General features: G+C 33.1%; 1 protein-coding gene across 3 annotated transcripts in view; it reads left to right on the top strand.

Moving 5' to 3' along the window:
* The first annotated feature begins 288 nt into the window (after nucleotides 1-288).
* The window catches only part of Tc2n (tandem C2 domains, nuclear), a 40,193-nt gene continuing 17,919 nt past the window's right edge, over nucleotides 289-22,562 (top strand). Inside the window, exons 1-6 of one of the 3 annotated variants that reach the window (XM_015494835.2) lie at nucleotides 289-3,613; nucleotides 8,777-8,851; nucleotides 9,629-9,751; nucleotides 13,810-14,043; nucleotides 20,778-20,945; nucleotides 21,999-22,090. In XM_015494835.2, the coding sequence (XP_015350321.1) occupies nucleotides 9,685-9,751; nucleotides 13,810-14,043; nucleotides 20,778-20,945; nucleotides 21,999-22,090 (561 nt within the window). In that variant the 5' untranslated portion in view covers nucleotides 289-3,613; nucleotides 8,777-8,851; nucleotides 9,629-9,684. Of the gene's footprint in view, nucleotides 3,614-8,709; nucleotides 8,852-9,628; nucleotides 9,752-13,809; nucleotides 14,044-20,777; nucleotides 20,946-21,998; nucleotides 22,091-22,562 lie in introns of all 3 variants that reach the window. The other 2 variants (XM_048799208.1, XM_015494826.2) reach the window with 2 other exon arrangements.

Here is a 22,562-nt window from a genome sequence, read left to right as displayed (position 1 = left end):
GCGCAGCACGGCCGGAGTGCGCGGGCCGGGCGGGAGGCAGGCGCTGGCAGGTGCGCTCTGCGGGCCGGCGGCGCGGCCTCCACCCGTCGGCACCGGTCGCGGGGCTTGATGGGGGCGGCCTCACCCGCCGGGCCCCGGGACTCGCTGGGGCCCCTGTTTGGGACGGCTCTTTGCCTCGGCCTTTGGCTTCTTCCTCTCGACGCCTGTCTCGCCGAGGCCTCGGGGACGGCTGCGGCCGGCGGGGGGCATCGCGACCCCAGCCCCAGGCGACGGCCGCGTCGCGCTGCCCTCGTTGGCCCCGGGCGGGCTCCCTTCCCGGGCGGGTCTGGGAACTTCTAGAAACTGCGAAGGTGTCAGAATGTCACTTTCCCTTGGCGTTTGCAAGCCACTGTCCACCCAGCAAGGTTAAGGTGCGACTTCTGCCGCTTCCACCTTTTTCTTTTTTCCCTGCTGTGGTACAGGAAGACAGAATGGTGGCACCGTGGGGTGTTGCGCCCTGATAACATCTGCGTTTGGGCAAGCTGGTTGCCAAGCCAAACACTGATTCCTTTGAGTTTAAAATAAAGCATGTAAAAGGATTGCTTTTGTAGTTAAAATATTATTCCGATTTTCACTACAGGTATAAAGTTTTTTTTTTTTATTTTCTTGATTAATAATGTTAAAAAACAGCCTGTGTAAATACTGACCTTGTTTTCCAAACAAGGTTAACAGAACTCTGTTTATCACTTTAATATTTTGATATATAACTGCATCTTGGTTAAAAATTACTTTTTCTGGAAAAAAATGTTAATATTGCTTACCTTTAAGAGCCGGGATTTGAGGCAAGTTTTAAAAAATCTCTTCTTTATTTTGTAGTTTTTGCTAATGAATATGAGTTGCCTTCATAACTTAGGGGAAAAGCCTTAAGAAAAAAAATCTTTTTTTAACCTTGTAAGAAAAAGTTTTAAAAGTTTGTCTTGAATTTTATTTGCGTCACTTGAATTATGATTGTGCACACATGAATAAAACTAATAAATTGAGACAGTAATATACAATGAGAAAATGAGTTTAAGATTTGTGTAGGACATCTGGCAGTCCTGTCTAGTTGGCAGTTAGATTTATTGGCATCAGGTTTTTCTGTAGTCTGACTCAGAGTTGTAGACTTTGGAAGCAGTAGTGGATTTGTGGTAATTAATCCTGTAAAAGGGTGAGAAATCGTTCAAATAAATACAGGATAAGAAGAGAGAAAGACCAAGGATGGAAAACACTAATGTTTAAGTGACAGTGACAACCAAGGAGGCTGAGGGGCAATCTGAAGGGAGAAGGAATAGTAGTAGTGTACCAGGTGAGGCCCTAGAAGCCAGGAGGAGAGAATTTTAATGAGAAGAAAAGCTTATTTGGGAGTCACACCAGTCAGAGCAGTCAGGAAGTTTGCCTGTTGATGCTGGTAGTTAGGAAGGGGCCACTAACCCTAGCAAACTTAGTGAAATGGTAAGGGTCAATATGAATGGATTTGAGATGTGAATAAAGGATAAAAAGATTGTGAGTGTAGATCCATATTTTGAGAAACAACGGAGAAATGACATCATGGTTTTAAGAGAGGTATTTATAGTCAAATTGGAAAGAATATAAAGGACTTAAATATCTTTATGTTAAAGTGAATCCTCTCGGCATTGCTTTTCATGGTTTGAGTAGCAAAACTGAGAACAAGCAGCTGAGCATGCTGAATAGTACTGTTCATAATAAAGTATTTCATCTCCCCCATCCAAATTATGAATACTATTTTAGTTGTGTGAATACTATTTTGTGTATTCAGTTCAGGTGTTGTTACTGTTGAAGTTCCAAGTATAAACTGGGTTGGACTATGTTTTACCTGAATTCCAGTGGTTTGATACTCCCAACTTGTTTTTAAGTCATTTGATTCCTTCACGTATACCTCAATGAATATTCTGAAAATCTTATATTTTGACTAAATCATAATGGAGGCATACGTTAGGGCTTTTGCTTCAATTGTTATGCAAGGGGAAATGCACTTAGATAAAAGCTTCTGTATGTTTCACTGAAAGTGATTTTAGTTGTTACGCTAGAATTCAGACACTTATTTTGAATATATTCCTTAGAATATGAAAAGAATGGTTAAATTGGAAAAGTCTGACTACCAAGTGTTAAAGAGGACGCAGAATAACTGGAATTCTCATGTTGTACCGGTGGGAGTGTAAATTGGTGCAATCATTTTGAAAATTCTTTGGCAGGATCTACTAAAGTAAAACATGCATAAAATATTCTCCAACTTATAGCCCTCCAAATTCTAGATGATGCTGTCACCAATATATACTTATATTACTCATTTAATTATATGTTTTTATTGTATATATGTACAATTTATTGTAGGTCAATTTAACCTCAATAAAGCTGTAAGAAAGAGTAAATAAAATAGTGAAAGAAATCATATCATTTAGGTATATTTACCTCCTTTAAATCTCATCTCAAGGTGATGAGATTATGAATGTTTAATTTTTAATTCAGAAAGTACTTAATATTTACAAAATACTACTCTTGGTACATTTATAGATTTAAAACAAATACCTGTGTGCTTCTCTCATGCTTAAGAAATAATATATAACCAATATTTTTTTTAGTTGTAGCTAACTTTATTTATTTATTTTTATGTGGTGATGAGGATCGAACCCAGATCCTCGCAAGTGCTAGGCAAGCACTCTTCCACTGAGCCACAACCTTAGCCCTATAACCAATATTTTTGAAGCTGCCCTATGCATTCCTCTCTGATTATATCTTTCTTTCCATTTTCCTTGCTTTTCTCTGTACTTTTGCCACATACATATGTATTCCTAAACAATGTGTTGTTTAGTTTTGCCTATTTGCAGTGCTATATAAATGAAATTGCATTATTTCTATGACTTTTAATACAATATTATATGCATATGAAACAAATGAATTTCATGTTTAGACTTGGTTTCCATCCCCAGTATATTTCATTATATATTTGCAAACATTAAAAAGAAATCCTAAATACCAAGCATTTCAGATAAGGGATACTCAATCTGTATGTGTGTTTATATATACAAGAAATATAAACACTGAGTACAGACTCAGTATGATAATCGCACAAGCCAAAAGACAAAAAATAAATGAAACCCTCCTACATTGCTGGTAGGAATATAAAGTAGTGTAGCTTCTTTGTAAGAAACTTTGGCAGTTCCTCAAAAACTTCACATAAAAAGAAAAAAGTTCACATAAAGTCATAAGGTTACCATGTTACCCAGGAATTCCATTCCTGGTTTAATATATCTATAAGAATGGAAAACATACTTTTATGCAAAAACTTGAATACAAAAAGTTCATAAGCAACCCAACTATCCATCAACTGATGATGGAAAAACAAAATGTGGTATATGTTTGTCCATACAGTGGAATATTATTCAACCATAAAAGAGAATGAAGTACTGATTCATGCTACAACACTGGATAAACCTTGAAAACTTGAAGATAAGTGAAGGAAGCAAGACAGAAAAAGACCATATTGTATGATATATATGAAATGTCCGGAATAGGCAAATCAGAAATGAGGTAAAATATGGTTGCCAGAGGCTGGAAGAAAAGTTACTACAAACAGGTACAAAGTTTCTTTTGGGGAGTAATGAGACCATTTTTCAATTAGATAATGATAACTCTTGAATTAGATAGTGATAATTGTACAACTGTGTGAAGTGGTATGTTGTTATAGTTTTGATTTGCATTTCCCTAATAGATATGTTGAGCCCCTTTTCATGTTTATTGGTTATTTGTTGCCTTTGGAGAAATGTCTGTTCAAATCGGTTGCCCATTTTAAATATATATATATATATATATATATATATATATGTATATATATGTTATAGGTGGACACAATACCTTATTTATTTTAATGTGGTGCTGAGGATCAAACCCAGTGCCTCACACGTGCTAGGCAAGTGCCCTACCACTGAGTCACAACTCCAGCCCTGTTAGCCCATTTTTAATGGGGTTATTTGTCAAAGTATGAATTTAAATGATCTGGTAAGCAAATACTTGTATTCTCCAGAGGAGTATACTTTAATTTTTGGCTTAGAAAAGTTACCAGGAAAGTTTCATGGTCAGTGAAAAGCAAGTGCAAAAAGGAAATAAGACGCCTAGCAACAATCAGCAGAAACAATTGACAATTAGAAATATACCTACGAAAGTTTGAATTACCAGTCATAGATTATTAAAATAAGTATACTAAACCATTTTTAAGTAAAGTTTGTGTCTTACTTTAAGACACCGAGTTTGTGGTTTGTGGTATTTTCTTACAATATCAATATAAAAGCAATACAAAAAATGATATTAATAAAAATGGGAAAGAGAAAAAAAGTAATACAATAACCAATCTATTAGAAGAAGAAGAAAAAAGATCATAAACCCTCAGTCAGTCCAAAGGAAGACATGACAGGAAAGAAAAATAAACAGAGGACCATTAGGACAAGGAAAAAGCTCAAGATAAAAAAGCATAGGGCTAAACTCACATACGTCAATTACCTTAAATATTTGTAAATGGAATCAAGTACTCCAGATAAAAGATAAAGATTGTCCATCTGGGCTAAACTACCTCAGCTTAATGCTATTTATAAGAGACATATCTAAAATATGTAAAGACTTATAAACTGAAAACAGTAAACATAATGGAAAAGATATACCACATAAAACTATTCAAAAGAAAGCTGCATAGCTATATCACTATCAGACAAAATCAATTTTAGGCTAAGAGCATTTCTAATAAGTTAAAGCACTTTTATATGAGTGGACTAAATACAAATAAAATGCAAAGATTGTTAGAATGGAAATATAACAGTCCAACTATGTGTTGTTTATAAAAACAACTGGAATATAACACAAATTGAAAAGAAAATGCTGGAAAGAACATAACATGCAAGTTAACTGAAAGAAATCTGTGATGGCTATAGTAGACAAAGCCAACTTTAAGGCTAGAAGTGTTAGTAGAAACTAAGAGGAATATTATTTAATGAGCTTGTATGTACCTAATAAATTACTCTCAAAATACATAAAACAATTCTGATAGAACTAAAGGAGAAATAAATATATTCATAGTCATAGTTGGAGTTTTCATTTTAACCACATCTGTTTTTTAGTACCTATAGAACAAATAGAAAAATAGAAATATGAAAGATTTTAACATGACTAACAATTTAATTGACATGCATAGAACACTGTGCCTCAAAATTGTAAATGTACATGGGATATTTATCAAATTTGATCATATATTATGCCTCAAAGCAAGTTTCAAAATTTTAAAATATTGAAGTCATATTGAGAGTTCTCTGACTACAGTGGAATTCAGCTACATATTCAGAGAATCTGGGTAACTTTTCCTTTATCAAGGACTGGAAACTCCCTTCAAGGTAGTAAAGTGTAGGGCTTATTGTGTTTCCCGTTTCTTTGTTGTTTGTTGCCTAAACCAGTGTTTTGAATATTGATGTTTCATACATTTTGTTTGTTTCTCAGGTGGTAGGTCCCAGTTGTTCTATTTTGTCTATGTACAAATATTTTAAATCATTTTTCTTCAGTGTATTCCTGGGTATATATTTTTTAAAAAACTATTTTTTAGTTGTAAATGGATCTTTTATTTTATTTATTCATTTATATGCAGTGCTGATGATTGAACCCACGGCCTCACACATGCCAGGCTAGTGCTCTACCACTGAGCCGCAACTCCAGCCCTGGGTGTACATTTTAATCAGATTTCTTTTATTCATATAAACGTGTCTCCCTTTCTATGTCTTTTCCCCATCTTTCCTACCTCATTTTAGGTGATTCCAGGTCATCAACTCTGAGGATTTTTCCCTTAGAAGTACCAATCATTTTTAATCAGTCCTCCTACATTCATCTCATGATTAACGTTAAGTATTTGAGAATAGAAAGGAAGTTTGATGAGTATGTTAGTGTTTTTAAAGGAGGTGAAATATGTTTTCTTATCTATTAATTAGAGTTGATGAGTCCCAACTATATTCTCAATAGTAAGTTGAGGATTTTTTAAATGTTATTGTATTTTTATACCTTTATTTATTTTTATGTGGTGCTGAGGATCAAACCCAGTGCCTTGCTAGGCAAGTGCTCTACCACTGAACTGCAACCTCAGTCCCTACTAGGCTTGAGTTCTAAAGAGAAAGTACAATATTGTTTCTGAACAGTTTATATTTTAGCAGAATATAAATAGAACAACAGCTAGATAGAACAACAGCTCATGAAATATCAAGAAAAATGTTAAACTCTTTTATTTTAAAGTACACTAGACATTTAGAAATGAGAAAGAAAATTAGATCTGAGTAGTTAAGGAATGGTTCTTCTAAAACATTGGGGCTAAACAGAGCTTTTGAAAATGTATACACTTAAAAATGAAAATAAGTTACAAGATGCAATGAAAAAGATGTAACTTATAATAACTAAGTAAATTACACAGGCATTAAGACTTTGTATGAGGATAACTATAAAAACTCCCAAAGGTACAAAGATAGACATGAGCAAATGTAAAGAGATAATTTTGTTCTGGGTAGGAAGGCAATATCCTTAGGATGTCAGTTTTTCTAAAATAATTTATTAGTTTGAAAGTATTATAATATTTTTCCTCTATAATAAATAATCCAGACATATTGCAAAGAAAGTGAAAAGCAGAAAGGGTGGCTAGCCTTTTAAGCCTTTAAAATGGAAATAATGTGATATTGGTACAACAATGGATAGACAAATTGAAGAGAATAGAAAATACAGAGACCAACCCAAGTGCATATGGAAATTTAGTGTTATGATAAAGGGAAGACCCTAATGTCAGTGGAGAAAATATGATATTTTTAAATATGTGGTGTTTATGATACATAAAAAAATAGAAACACAAAAGATTTTAACCAATTGGGAAAATTGGAATAACCAAATGGGAAAATATAGGTTTGGATCCATTTTTCATATTGTATACCACAATGTCCATATAGAAAATAATAACATATTAAGTACTAGAATAAAACATAGGTAAATTACTTAGGATCTATATATGGAGAAAAGTTTACTGTGACTCAATCCAGAAGCAAAAAGGAAAAACATAGGAGAGTATGCTGCATGTGTGTTTGTGTATGTGTTTCTATGTAACTTTGTATATGTTTACATAAACTTTTTGAGGACCAGCATGACACTACAAGTAGAAAATTCCATATTATGAAAGTGTTTCATGCTCAGAATTACTTTCGGGTATATAAAGTGTATATATTAAATATAAATGAATTTCATATTTAGACTTGGTTTACATTTCCAATATATTTCCAAATATTATATATTTACAAATATTCCAAAATCTAATAGACAAACAAACCCCAAATCCTGAATTCCTAAATACTTACAGTACCAAGCATTTCAGATGAGGAATATTCAATCTGTATATGTGTATATGTATACAACCAATATACACACTGAATGCAAACTCAGTATGTTTGTGTATAAGTATGTAGTGTGGTTGTATACATACACACCTTTGCATAGAAGAAAACACAATAAAGTAAAAACTGAAAATTTTTTTGCCACTTATATGGTGGATAGTGAGTTAATCTCTGAAATATATAAAGAACTTCTAAAATGAGAAGAAAAAGACCAAAAACTTTATAAAGATGAGCAAGACATATGAACCGAGAATTCATAGAAACAAATATAAACTAGCTTTATATGAAAAGATGCCCACATCACTTATAATAAGATAGATGTAAATTAAAACAACACAAAATGATCCCTTCCTTAACATATTGGCAGAAGTCCAGCATTCGGACAACATATTTTGTTGGTGACAGAAACAGGTGTTCTCATACATGGGGAATACAAAATGATTCAGTTTCACAGGGAAATGTAGCAATACAAGTAAAATTACACATATATACTCTTTGACCTGGTGTGTGTGTGTGTGTGTGTATAATATATATTATACACACACACACATATGTATCTTACCTGGTGTGTGTGTGTGTGTATGTGTGTGTGTGTGTATATATACACACACACACGTATATATGATCTTATAGGTATATATTGAGAAATATGTGTGTATAGAGATACTGAGGCGTTGTTTCTTTTTAAAAAAATTTTTTTAGTTGTAGGCAGACACAATATCTTTATTTTATTTATTGATTGATTTTTATGTGGTGCTGAGGATCAAACCCAGTGCCACACCCATGCTAGGCATGTGCTCTACCACTGAACTACAACCCCAGCCCCTGTGGCATTGTTTCTAATAGCAAAAGATGAAACAGTCCACATTTTTGTCTCAATTTCAACAAAGCAACTATTAAAGGATTGAAATCATAAAAGGATTTTTAAGATATACTTAATATATATGTGTGTTTAAGATATACTTTTAATTCTAAGGATTCAAATAACATAAATTATATAGTTATTTGTTTATTGGCCCCAGTTATAGGGATTTTGAATTACAAAAAAATGAGTAGTTGCTACTGTTAAATTTTTGATATGTGATAATGCCATTATGGTTATATGTATGTATGTATATATATATATATATATATATATATATATATATATATGCTTATAACTATATATGGTGAAATATTTCTTGAAATATTTTTAAGAAATGTATATATTTAAAACAAGTACATACCTTTTAGAAATATTTGACGTTACAAATACTGTTTGTTTTAATGCTTAAAGTGATCCATCTTCAGCTGGTGAGAGCCTCTTGAAGTTAACCTCTGAATCCTTCTGCTACATTTCTTAGATTACTAATTAAGTACTTATGGATGAAATTATATGATTGGAATTTATTTCAAAATAACCCAAAGGACATTACCAGGTAAGTTGGGGGGCAGAGATGAAATAAATATTTTCATGATTTGGTAATTGTTTTATTTGGGTGATTTGAGTTTTGTTATCCTGTATTTTTTGCATATGTTTAAAATTTCTCACTAAAAAAACGTTTGGAGTAAGTAGGCATAAATTAGGAGAATGTATTTGAAACAAAGACCTTGAAACTAAGGTGGGAAATTGGATGTGAAGTCCTTATACAATTTTATGTTCCCAGTACATATAAAACTGATTCCTTTTATTTGCACTATATTTATGGTGTGTGTGTGTGAGAGTGAGAGAGAGAGAGAGAGTGTGTGTTTAAGATATACTTTTAATTCTAAGGATTCAAATAACATAAATTATATAGTTATTTGTTTATTGGCCCCAGTTATAGGGATTTTGAATTACAAAAAAATGGATTTGGGGAAAGTGAATTTTTTTCATACTTTTTAATGACATAGCGCTATGTTTTCTTTCAAATTTTTCTTGAATATAGTTTTAGGCATATCACATATAAGAGAAAATTGAGAATGGAATTTTTCTTTGTCAGATTTTAATATAGACATTGTTCATTTAATAATTTTTAAGCATACCATTTTAATAATTTTAAAGACTCCTAGATTATATAAAATTATATATGGGAACAAAAAAATCTATCATCCTTGTAATATTTTTACTTTGAAGCCCTCATTATGTCTTATAAAAATAGATATTATGATTTATTTAATGATATCTAATGGCATTAAGCATGATAATTTTAACTTGCTTTCTATTCTACCACCAGGTTCATATTAAAATTGGAAGTTTCTATCTTTTGAGGGACATTGGAAATTGAATGTAATGGCAGCAGAATTTATAAAGAGTTGCTGTAGAGGATGTTTCCATGGTGAAACAGAAAAGCACAAGTGTGAGTTTTATTTTGTTTTGATTTCAGTAAACATTTATTTAGTGCCTTATTTATGGCATTGTGGAGAATGAGACAAATTGGGAGTGTTTCCTAACTTTGTGGGGGAAGCAAAATGAGAAGGCACAGTAGGAAGTATTCCAGAACCCCAGGTATCCTGAAACGTACTGGGGAGAGAGGTGGATTCAACCTAGGAGATAATAACCTGGACATCACCATAAAGAAGATGACATTTGCCACAGAAGCCTGAACAGCATTTTACAAGCTGAGCAGAAGTAAGAGGAAGTAAGAGAATGGGACAGTTGAACACTGATGGATGGATGGAATGATGTAGGCAAAGGCAGGGAGAGAAGGTATTTGGGGGACAACATGCTCTGATAAATGTTTCAGTATAAATAAAGAAAATTTCTGATTTATGAATAGTACATTTAAAATGCTTTATATGAATGAATGATCCATGGGTGAAATACCCATAACTTTATCATGACCCACATTTATCAAGGACCCCTGGAGATTTCCCTTTCAAATGCATGGTTTCCTTATCTCTTCAGGGTTCTGATTGGGACTTTATTTTTCTCTGATTCTTTCTGATATTTTTTAGTCTAGGGAAGAGCTTCCTAGTACCCTAGTATATTTGGGTATGAAGGTGTATTAGTCTATCTTCTGGTGCCCATAACACGTGGTACTATAGACTGGGGAAGTTTTAACAAAAAGAGATTTATTTTGGCTCATGGTTCTGGAAGACCAACGTCAAGGGGCTGCATCTGGTGATGGCCTTCTTGCTGGCAGAATTGAAGATGGTGCAGGGTCTCACATAGCAAGAGACAGGAATTGAACATGTGTATCCTGATCTCCCTTGTATTTTATTTTATTTTTTGGTGAAGGTGCCAGGGATTGAACTTAGGGATGCTTTACCACTGAGCCATATCCCCAGCCCTATTTTGTATTTTATTTAGAGACAGGATCTCACTGAGTTGCTCAGTGCCTCACTTTTGCAGAGACTGGCTTTGAACTCCAGATCCTCCTGCCTCAGCCTCTCAAGCTGCTGGGATTATAGATATGCGCCACTGCACCTGGCTCCCTTTCCCTTTTAAAAGCCATTAACATTCAGTCATGGGGATTCTACTTGATGACCTTATCTAATCCTTATTACCTCCCAAAGGCCACAGTTCTAAACACATAGTTGGATTAAGTTTCCACCCTCTTAATATATCACAGTGGGGATTAAACTTCAACACATAAATCCTTGGGAGATATATTTAAACAATATCCAATACATAATAGAGGGCTTCTTTTTTACATGAAATCATTACATAAGTTCCTACACTACAGTGTTGTACTTTCATTTATTCTGCAAATAATACAAAATATAAAGATGAACTCTAGTGTTGCTTACTTGCTTACCTGCCTATCTTAGTCTTTCAGTTTAGAAATCAGAATGGATAAAATGGGTCATACAAGCTAGGACCGGGAGAGTTCTATAATGATATATCTAGAGTCAGCATGCATTTTATTTGTTTTGGTGGAGATCTGTGTAGACTTGGATACCTTTGGCTTCTCAATATTGCTTTATATATTTGAAACTCATGTTAACCAGTAGCATTAACAACAAAATTGCTTTGTTGAAGAGTAAAGAGTCTATAAAATGGGAGAAAATCTTTGCAAGCTACTGCTCTGACAGAGGATTAATATCTAGAATATATGCAAAACTGAGAAACTGAACACTAAAAAACAAACAACACAATCAAAATACAGGCAAATGAACTGAGCAGATACTTTTCAAAAGAAGTGTGAATGGCCAGTAATATGAAAAAATGTTCATCATCTTTAGCAAATCAAATGCAAATCAAAACTACATTAGGTTCTCTTTCACCCTAGTCAGAATAGTTGTCATCAAGAATACAAAAAGCAATAAATTGCAGGTGAGGAGGTGGGAAATGAACCCTTATACACTGTTGGTGGGAATGTAAATTAGTACAGCTACTATGGAAATCAGTATGGAGAGGTTCCTCAAGAAATTAAAAATAAACCAAATATATGATCTAGCTAAACCATTCTTGGGTATAAATCCAAAGGAATTAGGTCAGCATACCCATGTTTATCATGGCACAATTCAAAATAGCCAAATCATGGAATCAGCCTAGGTCCTTATATATACACAATGGAATATTATTCAGCCATAAATAAGAATGAAATATTATTTGCAGGAAAATGGGTGGAACTGTAGGTCATAAAGTTAATTGAAAAAAGTCAGACAGGTGTCATATTTTTTCTAATGTGGAATCTAGGGTTAGGGAAAGACATGAAACTAATCAGAAAGAGGAAGGGGATGGGATAAGGAGAGGGGAGGTAATAGAGGGTAATGGGGATGTGGGGGAGGGAATGAATATGATCAAAGTATGCTATTTTTTTCTTTTTATTTGTTGCAAATAGTTACACATGACAGTAGAAAGCATTTTGACACATCATACATAAATGGAGTATAACTTATTCTTCTACACCAGTTGTGTAATCATACATGCACATAGGGTCATAATGTCCAATTCATTCTTTCCTACTCTCATACCCGCTCCCCTCCCTTCACTCCCTTCTGTCTAATTGAAAGTACCCCTTTTCTTGTCTAGCTGCCCCCACCCTACTCCATCCCTGCCCCTCTTATTGTGAGTTAGCATCTGTATGTCAGAGAAAATATTCCACCTTTGGTTCTTTGGGATTGGCTTATTTCACTTAGCATGATATTCTCCAGCTCCCTCCATTTACCTGCAAAGCTCATAATTTCATTCTTATTTAAGGGTGAGTAATATTCCATTCTGTACATATACCACATTTTCTTTATCCATTCATCCATTTTAAGGCATCTAGGTTGGTTCCATAATTTAACTATTGTGAATTGAGCTGCTATAAATATTGATGTGCCTGCATCACTGTAGTATGCTGAATTTGAATCCTTTGGGTATAGACCAAGGAGTGTGATAACTGGGTCAAAGGTGGTTCCATTCCAGGTTTTCTGAGGAATCTCCATACTGCTTTCCTTAGTGGCTACACCAATTTGCAGTCCCACCAGCAATGTATGAATGTACCTTTTCCCCTACATCCTCACAAAAATTTATTGTTGCTTGTATTCTTGAAAATTGTCATTCTGACTTGAGTGAGATGAAATCTTAGATTTGATTTGCATTTCTCTAATTGCTACAGATGATGAACATTTTTTCATATGTTTGTTGATCAATTGCATTTCTTCTTCTGTAAAGTGTCTGTTCAGTTCCTTATCCCGTTTATTGATTGGGTTATTTGGGGTTTTTTGATGTTAGGTTTTTTGAGTTCTTTATATATCCTGGAGATTAATTCTCTATCTGAGGTGCATGTGGTAAAGATTTTCTCCCATTCTATAGGCTCTTCCTTCACATTATTGATTGTTTCCTTTGCTGTGAAGAAGCTTTTTGGTTTGAATCCATCTCATTTATTGATTCTTGATTTTAAAGTATGTTATTTGCATGTATAAATATGCCACAATGAAACCCATTTTTATTTTTTTATTTATTTAATTTTTTAATTGATTTTTTAAATAAATGACAGCAGAATGCATTACAATTCATATTACACATATAGAGCACAATTTTTTATACCTTTGATTGTATATAAAGTATGTTCGCATCAATTTATGTCTTCATACGTGTACTTTGGATAATGATGCCTATTACATTCCACCATCATTGCTAACCCACTGCCCCTTCCCTTCCCCTCCCATGAAACCCATTTTTAAATGACTAGATTTTCACTTGAAAGAGTTATGAAATCAACTACAAAATAAACTTATTTTTCATCAAGGAACTTTATTAGGAATGAATCTTTAAAAATTACTTTTAACCATTATGATGTGATAATGTACTTTAGCAATAGTGTATTAATTACTAGACTTTGGTCAAAATTAACATAGATTCTGGAAATGCTTATAGGACCCAAGAGTAGTTTATGTGTCAGAAATTTCTAGGTTTAGATTATTATATGTAATATGATTCATATTTGTGACTTTTTTTCTACCTTTTTTCTTTTATATACAGTTTCTGTGGAAAGAGACAGTAAAGCAGCAGTCTCAAATAGTCATACTGCCACTATCTGTATACCTCCGTTGACTTCTGTTTCTGTAAAGCCTCAGGTTGGCTGTACTGAGGATTATTTGCTTTCCAAAATACCCTCTCATGGCAAAGAAGTACCATTTGTGGTGCCTAAGTTCAAGTTATCTTATATTCAGCCCAGGGCACAAGGAACTCCTTCTCATCTGGAAGAACTTGAAGGTAAACAATAAAATAGCAGGATTTAAAACTTAACATACAGCATTTTAAATACTGTCATTGATGTTATTTTACTCTTTTATCTTTAATACAAAATTTATATTAAAATTATATATTTTGTTTTTATGTGTTTTGCTCTTTCTGTAGAAGAACTGAATGTATAGTGTTTTTGAAGGGTCCCAGTATGAAATCTGATCACATGTAGTGCATTTGTATATAGATTTGGTGTTTTAAAACAAGAATAATATACATCTCAGTAATCTTTCACATATCTAGAAAGAAAAAATAAAGGAATTATTCTGTATTTGATCAGTAAACATAAAAATAAGTAGTTTCTCATCTACCACTTTCTAAAAATTGGTACAATGAGAAATAAGGAAACAGCCAGGTAGTCCTTGTTCCTTCCCTTGTTTTTTCACCAGTCTGTCTCCCAGACTAAGTAGCTACCTGCATAAGATAGATTCATTGGCTGATATTTGGCTTATGTTGTAGAGGCTAGGAACTAATGAAGATAGGATGAAACAATATGTAACTTTTAAAAATAATTTGTATTATTCCACTGAAACTCCACCAGTGACTTTTCCCCCTCAAATTTTTATTAGAAAAATTTTAAACTTACAGAAAAGTTGGAAGAACTTAACAGTGAGTACCTACCTGTGTGTTTACCACATAAATTCTCATATTAGCATTTTCAGTACTTGTTATTATCACATGTCTATTCACCTACCTGGTCTTCTACACATTATTAATCCCCCCCCGCTTTTTTTTTTTTTTTTTTTTTTTTTGGTGAGTGATGGGGAATGCATTTTAGAGTAAATTGAAGACATCAATATGTTTCCCTCTAAATACTCAAAAAAGTTTAGTAATCTGTTTACAATTTCTTCTTTTGACATAAATCTTATAGACTGTGAGCTGCCCAAGTGTATATGTGCTGAATTTTATGTATGTTTATTGAATATTGAAGAGTATGTACAACAGTATATTCCAAATTCCTGTCACTATTTTTTTTCTGCCCTATCCTCTTTCCATCTTCTGAGATTCCAGTTACACACATTTTGAGCTTTGATAATGTTCTATGGCTCTCTGAGACTGTTCATTTTTTCTAATCATATTTTTTTCCTTTCTCTTCTTTAGATTGGGTAATGGTGTTCTCTTTTCAAGTTCACAGTCTTTTACTTCTGTAATCGCCATTCTGCTGTTCAGCCTATCTAGTGAATGTTTTATTTGAGGTGTGCATTTTCAATTCTAGAATTTATATTTGGTTCTTTTTCTTATTTTTTATGTGTCTCCCACAACTTTCTATTTTTATATTACTTCAAGCCTATTTTATGTCTTTAAGCTTTAAAATCTTTGCTAATTTTAACATCATCAAGATTTGGATTCTGTGACTTGCCTTTTTTCTTGAGAATGAGTTAACATTTTCCAGTTTCTTTGTATATGGAATAATTTTGAATTATATTCTGGACATTGAATGTTATGTTGTAGATACTCTAGATTTAGTTACATTAATTTGAGAAATTCTCTTTCCCTCCTTTCCCGCCCCTTTTTTTCCTTCCTTTGTCCCTCCCTTCCATCAGATATGTAACTCAGTTGAATGTAGACTGCAAATTCTGTCTTGGCAGCAACCTTGTATGGTGATTCATGGATCAGTCAGATATTTGAGCAGATTTCCTTTATAAAATTTGGAACTCTCTCCTTTCCAGGATTCCCACCTTTCTTTCCAGCAGCTCTGGTTGCCTGGAATTCTGCTTTCTGCTTTTTCTGTGCATTTGCTGTTGGAGTTTTACATATCCCGCGTGGTGTCACTTTTGGCCTATACTCAGGCTTAAAGTTATCAAAACAGATAACTCACTTTAGGCCCTTACCTTTTTTTCAAGAGTCAACTGGTGTCCAGAATCTGCACTACTGTTCTTTATTCTTCAGTGCCTTTAGGGATTTTGTTTTGTCTAGATAATTTGTTGTTATCTATAGGAGAGTTGGGTCTGGTAGGAGTAGTTTTTGTTTTTTTGTTTTTGGAAAGAAGGAAAGATGAACCCAGTGCATATCTAGTATCTCTCAAAAATAGTTTTTCTACTATCATGCATTACTAAAAGAACAAATTTTAAAAAAAGTTCTGGCTCACAGGATATCCTGCTCAATAGATCTTATTGCTTTATTTCATACTTGTTAACAATATTAGGATCAGACTGTGCAAGTAATGTCATAATCATTTATTCACATTATACATGGTGAACATGTTTTCTTATTCAGTGTTTTTATTTATTTATTTTTGGTACCAGGAATTGGACTCAGAAGCGCTTTATCACTGAGCCACATCCCCAAACCTTTTTGATAATTTATTTAGAGACACAGTTTTGCTTTATTACTCAGGACCTCACTAAGTTACTAAGGCTGACTTTGAACTCATAATCCTCCTACTTCAACCTCCGGAGATGCTGGGATTATAGGCATGTACCTCCATGCCTGGCTTATCCATTGCTTTTTAATGACTCCATAGTATTTCATCATATGGGTGTACCATGACTGTTTAATGAATTCTGTATTCTGAGACACACAAGGTATTTTATGTACTATTTTTATAATCAGGAAAAAAGTAAGAAATAGCTACCTAGAAATATGTTATGGCTTTTCTTTGTTTTTCTCATTGCACTCACTAGAAAACAAATTGCATTTTGACTTGAATGAGTGAAAAATTAACTCTTAAATTGTAGGTTCATTGAGGATGTAGTAAAACTATCTAATTTTTATATATTGAAGAGAAAATTACTCTTTAAAAATTTTTTTAATTGTAGATGAACACAATTATTTTAGTTATTTATTTTTATGTGGTGTGAGGATTGAACCCAGTGCCTCATGTATCCTAGGCAAGTGCTGTACCACTGAGGCACAACCACAGCCCAGAAAATTACTTTATTTACTTAGATTCAAGAAGTATTCTTGGAACCTAAGTCTTATGTGTTGTAGGTATGCATGTGTGCATGTGCAAGTGATGGCCTGAGACGGAGGACAAAGTTTTGAGAAGGTAGACCCTTATCAATAGCAACTAAAATTATAATTCAAGTATATTTGAATTTTTTTTTGTATATGGAATAATTTCTGGTCTGGCTTATTTTCCTTCAAGTGACAGGATTTCATTCTTGATAATAGGTGTGATTTATAGCTGTACCTTACTACCTTCATAAACAATTACTATTAACATTGTGCTGTTCTTGTTTTTTCACATATCTACCTACCTAGCCATTAAGAATATGCATTTTAAATTTAAAGAATTTTAAATAGGCTTTTGAGAAGGATGAGCAATCATGTAACTTTACATTTAGTTTTATACTTTAGTAAATTGAGAGAAATTCTACACTATCTCAGGGCAAAATTGAATTTCTCTAATGAGAAAAATGAAATGAGAATACTGTATTCTTTTTTAAGTATAGCTTATTAAGCTAGTAAATCATCTTGGTGCTACTACTGTAGGATTTCTTTTATTTGAAGGATTTCTTCCTAATGATCAGGCTACTTGGGTTACTATAAAGATTTGTAATATTGTTTGTGTGCTAAATGATCTCAGTGTCTGTTTATAAGATATATAGGTAATGAATCTGACATCACAATTCATTAGGCTTCTCTCCCATGTGCTAGATATACTTGGTTGTAACAGATATTTGAACCAAGATGAGGATAAAATCTTACCTCATATTCCATATTTTATTTTTCTCTTCCTAACTCTATGCAAAATCACTTATTTTATATTTAGCTAAATTCAGAAAATACCAGTTTCCGTGTGTTTCATTTTAAGTGGAACAAAAAGAATTAAAAGATGACAGTAAATTAAACCTTTGAAAAACTTCATTTTATGTCTGTATTTTATTCCTAAAATGATTAGTAACCTTAAGAAATTTTTAAATTGTGAGATATCATACACACATAGGCTAATGCACAAAACAGAAACACATAGTATAGTAAGTTATTACAAAGCAAAACATCTGCAGTCAGCACAAGGTAAATAGAGTATCACTAGCAACCCAAAAGCCTCCCTGTTCCCTGCCTGACAGTCACCCAGGGTATCAGAGTTGCATTTTTATGAACACATATTAATCACACAAATTAATGGGTTTTGCTGTGACATTTTCATGCATACCTAGAGAGAAGCCTAATGAATTACTGCAAGGATTACATTCACCCTGTGGTGTGTCCTCTCTCACCCTGCCCTTTCTCCCTACTCCCTCAGACTCTCTTACCAGCTCCTCATAGTTACTTCTCTACTTTCTGGTCATCTTTTTATAATTTAATATTATGTTTTGAGTTTCCACATGTAAACATGTAATATTTGCCTTTCTGGTCTGGCTTATTTTCCTTCAAGTGACAGGATTTCATTCTTTTTATGCCTTAATAATTACTGTGTGTATGTACCACATTTTCTTTATACATTTGTCTGTTGATGGTCCGTAGACTGATTCCATATATTGGCTGTTGTGAATAGTGCCTCAGTAAACATGGGTATGCAGGTGTCTTTTGTATGCTGACTTCATTTCCTTCAGATATATACCTAGGAGTAGGATAGTTGGATTATCTGGTGATTTTATTTTTAGTTTTTACACAATCATTATAATTTTCTAGTTTTTCTTCTTAACAGTTAAGCACATATCCCTTAAATAGTGGTTTAATTTTTTTCTGTGTTCTGACCTTTATTTAAACAAAATGATATTAGTATATATTCTTTTGTTTATGTTTTTCATTCAACATTGTGAGATTCTTTCACGTTGTTAGTTTTAATTTGTTTTCATATCTGTATGTAAATGTACATTACAATTTATTCTAAATAGCATAATATATGGTATTTTTTTGTATAGAATATTAGAAGGTATTTTTATGTAGCAGATATATACTACTTTTTATCTGTTTTACTGTTATTTACATTTGAGGTTCTTTTTCAATTTTTGGCTAGTAGAGATAATGATATTTACAAATTTTCTTGTACATGTCTCTTGGTGTACACATATAGAAATTTCTGTTGTATATATGTCTACAATGACATTATTGGGTCGTTGAATATAAATATCTTCAGCTTTAGTAGTAACTGCCAAACTGTTATTCACAGTGATTGGATCAATTTACATTCACACCAGCAAAGTACAGTTGTTTACATTGCTTCTTGTCAGTGTTTGCTCTTGGTAATATTTTTAGTTTCAGCTATACTGTTGTGTGGTAATATTTCAATGGGGTTTAAACTCATATTTCTTTCATTATTAATGAGGTTGTTGACCTCTTCTGTTGTTGCCTGTTTAAGTCATAAGCCAATTTATATTGAGGTCTGTCTATCCTTTTTGTACTGATTTATAGGAGTTCCTCATATGTTCTGGATATAAGCTCTTGCCAGTTATGTCGTCTCCCACTCTGTGGGTTACCTTTGTATTCTCTTAGTCTTTTGACAAATGGAAATTTTGACTTTTAGTATAGCTGAATACATTTATGGTAAGTTCTGTGTTCCATTTAAGTAGTATTTCCCTGTCCTAAGTTTGTGAAAAAATTACAAACTAACAAGTACAGAAGCTTTACTTGCTTGCCCTTGGCACTTAATTTAGATCTACAAGCCCAAGGGAATTAATTTTTGTCAATATATTTGGTTGAAAGAAGGCTTATAATTTTTTCCATATCAATATTGAATTGTCTTAATACTTTAGAGAAAAGACCATCCTTTCCCCACTGCTCTGCAGGGCTACCTCAGTTATAAATCAAGTGTATACAAAAAATGAGTATCTCTTTCAGGACCTTTTATTCTGTTTCACTGATCTATTTTTCCTGTCACTGTGCCAATATTCTATTATTTTTTTTTTAAAGAGAGAGTGTGTGAGAGAGAGAGAGAAAGAGAATTTTTTAATATTTATTTGTTTTTAGTTTTTGGCGGGCACAACATCTTTGTTTGTATGTGGTGCTGAGGATTGAACTCGGGCTGCACGCATGCCAGGCGAGTGCGCTACCGCTTGAGCCACATCCCCAGCCCCTCTATTCTTTTTTTTAATATTTATTTTTTAGTTGTAGTTGGACACAATACCTTTATTTTATCTGTTTATTTTTAGGTAGTGCTAAGGATTGAACCCAGGGCCTTGCATGTGCTAGGCGAACGCTTTACCTCTGACCCACAACCCCAGCCCCCAATATTCTATTATTACAACCCCATAGAGAAAATCTTTTTTTTCTTAAAGATTATCGTTTTTGCTTATTCATAGTCCTACTGTTTCCATATAAATATTTTTATTCATCTTCTTGTTATTTGATTTCTAACTTAATTGCATTGTGGTAAGAAAACATACTTTATGTGAGTTCAGTCCTTTCAAATTTAAGAGCTGTAAGTTTATCTCAGCATGTAGTCAAGTTTTATAAATGTTCTGTATCTTCTTGAAGAGGGTGTATCTCCAAGATTTTTTTTTTCCATTTCAAAGATGTTCTATATGTTAGAAGAAAAATAAAAAAAAACTCAGATCACAAAATACAGAATTGTCTATAGGTCAAAGAGAAAATGTCAGAAATTTGCTAAACTGTCTTAAGAGCAAGATTCCTGACTATTCCCTTGCACAATAGTTCATGTAGTTAGAACTTCATAAATGTGTGCTCATTTTTTAAAGACATCAAAGGCATGTAATTTAGTATTACTTGAAATATAACATTTTTTTCCTTTGTCTTGAGTGTACCATCTGTTGGACCAAGGAGACGATGTTGTAAAACATTAGAAATGCTTTTTTCAGGATCTGCCAGAGCATCTTTTGGAGATCGAAAGGTGGAACTTTCCAGTTCAGCTCAGCATGGGCCCAGCTATGATGTGTACAACCCTTTCTATATGTATCAGCACTTTTCACCTGATTTGAGTCGGCGTTTTCCTCCTCATTCAGAAGCAACAAGACTGTATGGATCAGGTATGAAAAGTCTTTTGTGCTTTTCTTCTGTGTGTCTCCTTAGCAAATTTAGCAATCAAATTAAATCTGAGACCTGGATGATATAATTCTTATTACTAAAAATAATTTTTAAATAAGAGAAAAGCAGGCTTCACAAGTGTTATGACAAACAGCATGATTTCTCTCTGGTGTTTTAATTTAAAAACTGAAAGATTGATGTATTGTGTCTATTGGTAGTTACAAATTTTAATTAATTTTTCCTTTTTGAAAGTTATTTTTAGATTATTTTTATTAATTTATGTACCTTCTATCCAAACTCTACAACAGATATTTACAAGTTTTTTCTTTTGTGTTCTAGTCAGAATGACGAGTTTAAAAATGTATGATGTAATTAGAAATATAAACAAAGAGAATAGAAATACTTAAATAACTATAAAATTTTTATAGTTTCATATTTGAAACTATTCCAATTATAGACTACTATGTGTGTTTCTAATTCATAAATCCCCATTGTTTTGTAGGATAATGATATATCTAGCTCTCTCTGCCACTAGATTCAGGGTGGGGTACTGAAAAAAAGAAAGAAAGATTTACTGAAGGGACTATTCCCCACCGTACTAGAATATAGCATAGGGTAGGTTTACCGAGTTCCTTTCTTCAAGGCCCTTTCAGGTTACGAAGGACACTAAAAAGACAGGAGCACATAAGATTCAGAATTGATTTTTTTTTTTAAATGTGATAAGTGCTCATTAAATAGTTGAAGTACATATAACACAAAGTACTTACATCCTATCCTCTTAGATAGTCTTCTCAGATTGAGGATTGGGAAACGTGAACAAAAATCCATTTTGATATGGATATGAAAATGTGTTGTTTGATTTCTATTTCAAACAAAATAAAATAATGAAAAATAAATGTTTTAGATCTCATCAAAAGGCTCATTTCTTATATAGATCTGCACATAATTTTCACAAAGTATTTCTATAGAGATTTAGTTTATAATAATTAAGTAGAATTCCAGTGTTTCATTTTCCTTGTTATAAAAATAAGCACTTCTTTCTTTTCCCTGTGTAGTTTGTGACCTAAGGACCAGCAAACTTCCTGGTTCCCCTGGCCTAAGCAAATCTATGTTTGATCTTACAAGTTCATCTCAGAGATTCATCCAGGTAAAGTAGTTATATAATTTTTTATATGTGATAATTATTTCAAATTAAAAATTCAGAAATACATAAATCAACATTAGAAATAACATGATTTTTGTGGATATAGCTATTCTAATATTTGGACAATAAATACATTTCCCATATGCATTACTTTGGGAAGTTCCCAGTTGAAATGAAAGACAGTATTTTTCTTTTGTTCTTTTTTTGTGTGAATTTTCTCTCAGTTGGTATGCACTTAAGGAATCTTGAGGCAGTTGGAATTTTAAATAGTATAATTAAAATACTTATCAACTTTCCTTATTGAAAGTTTTTATTAAAAATTAACATTCCTGGGCTGGGGATGTGGTTCAAGCAGTAGCGCGCTCGCCTGGCATGTGTGCGGCCCGGGTTCGATCCTCAGCACCACATACAAACAAAGATGTTGTGTCCGCCGAAAACTAAAAAATAAATATTAAAAATTAACATTCCTATAAAG

The sequence above is a fragment of the Marmota marmota genome, unplaced genomic scaffold (assembly GCF_001458135.2).
Source record: "Marmota marmota marmota unplaced genomic scaffold, marMar, whole genome shotgun sequence".
NCBI lineage: Eukaryota > Metazoa > Chordata > Mammalia > Rodentia > Sciuridae > Marmota > Marmota marmota.
This window is presented reverse-complemented; position numbering and strand designations above follow the sequence as displayed.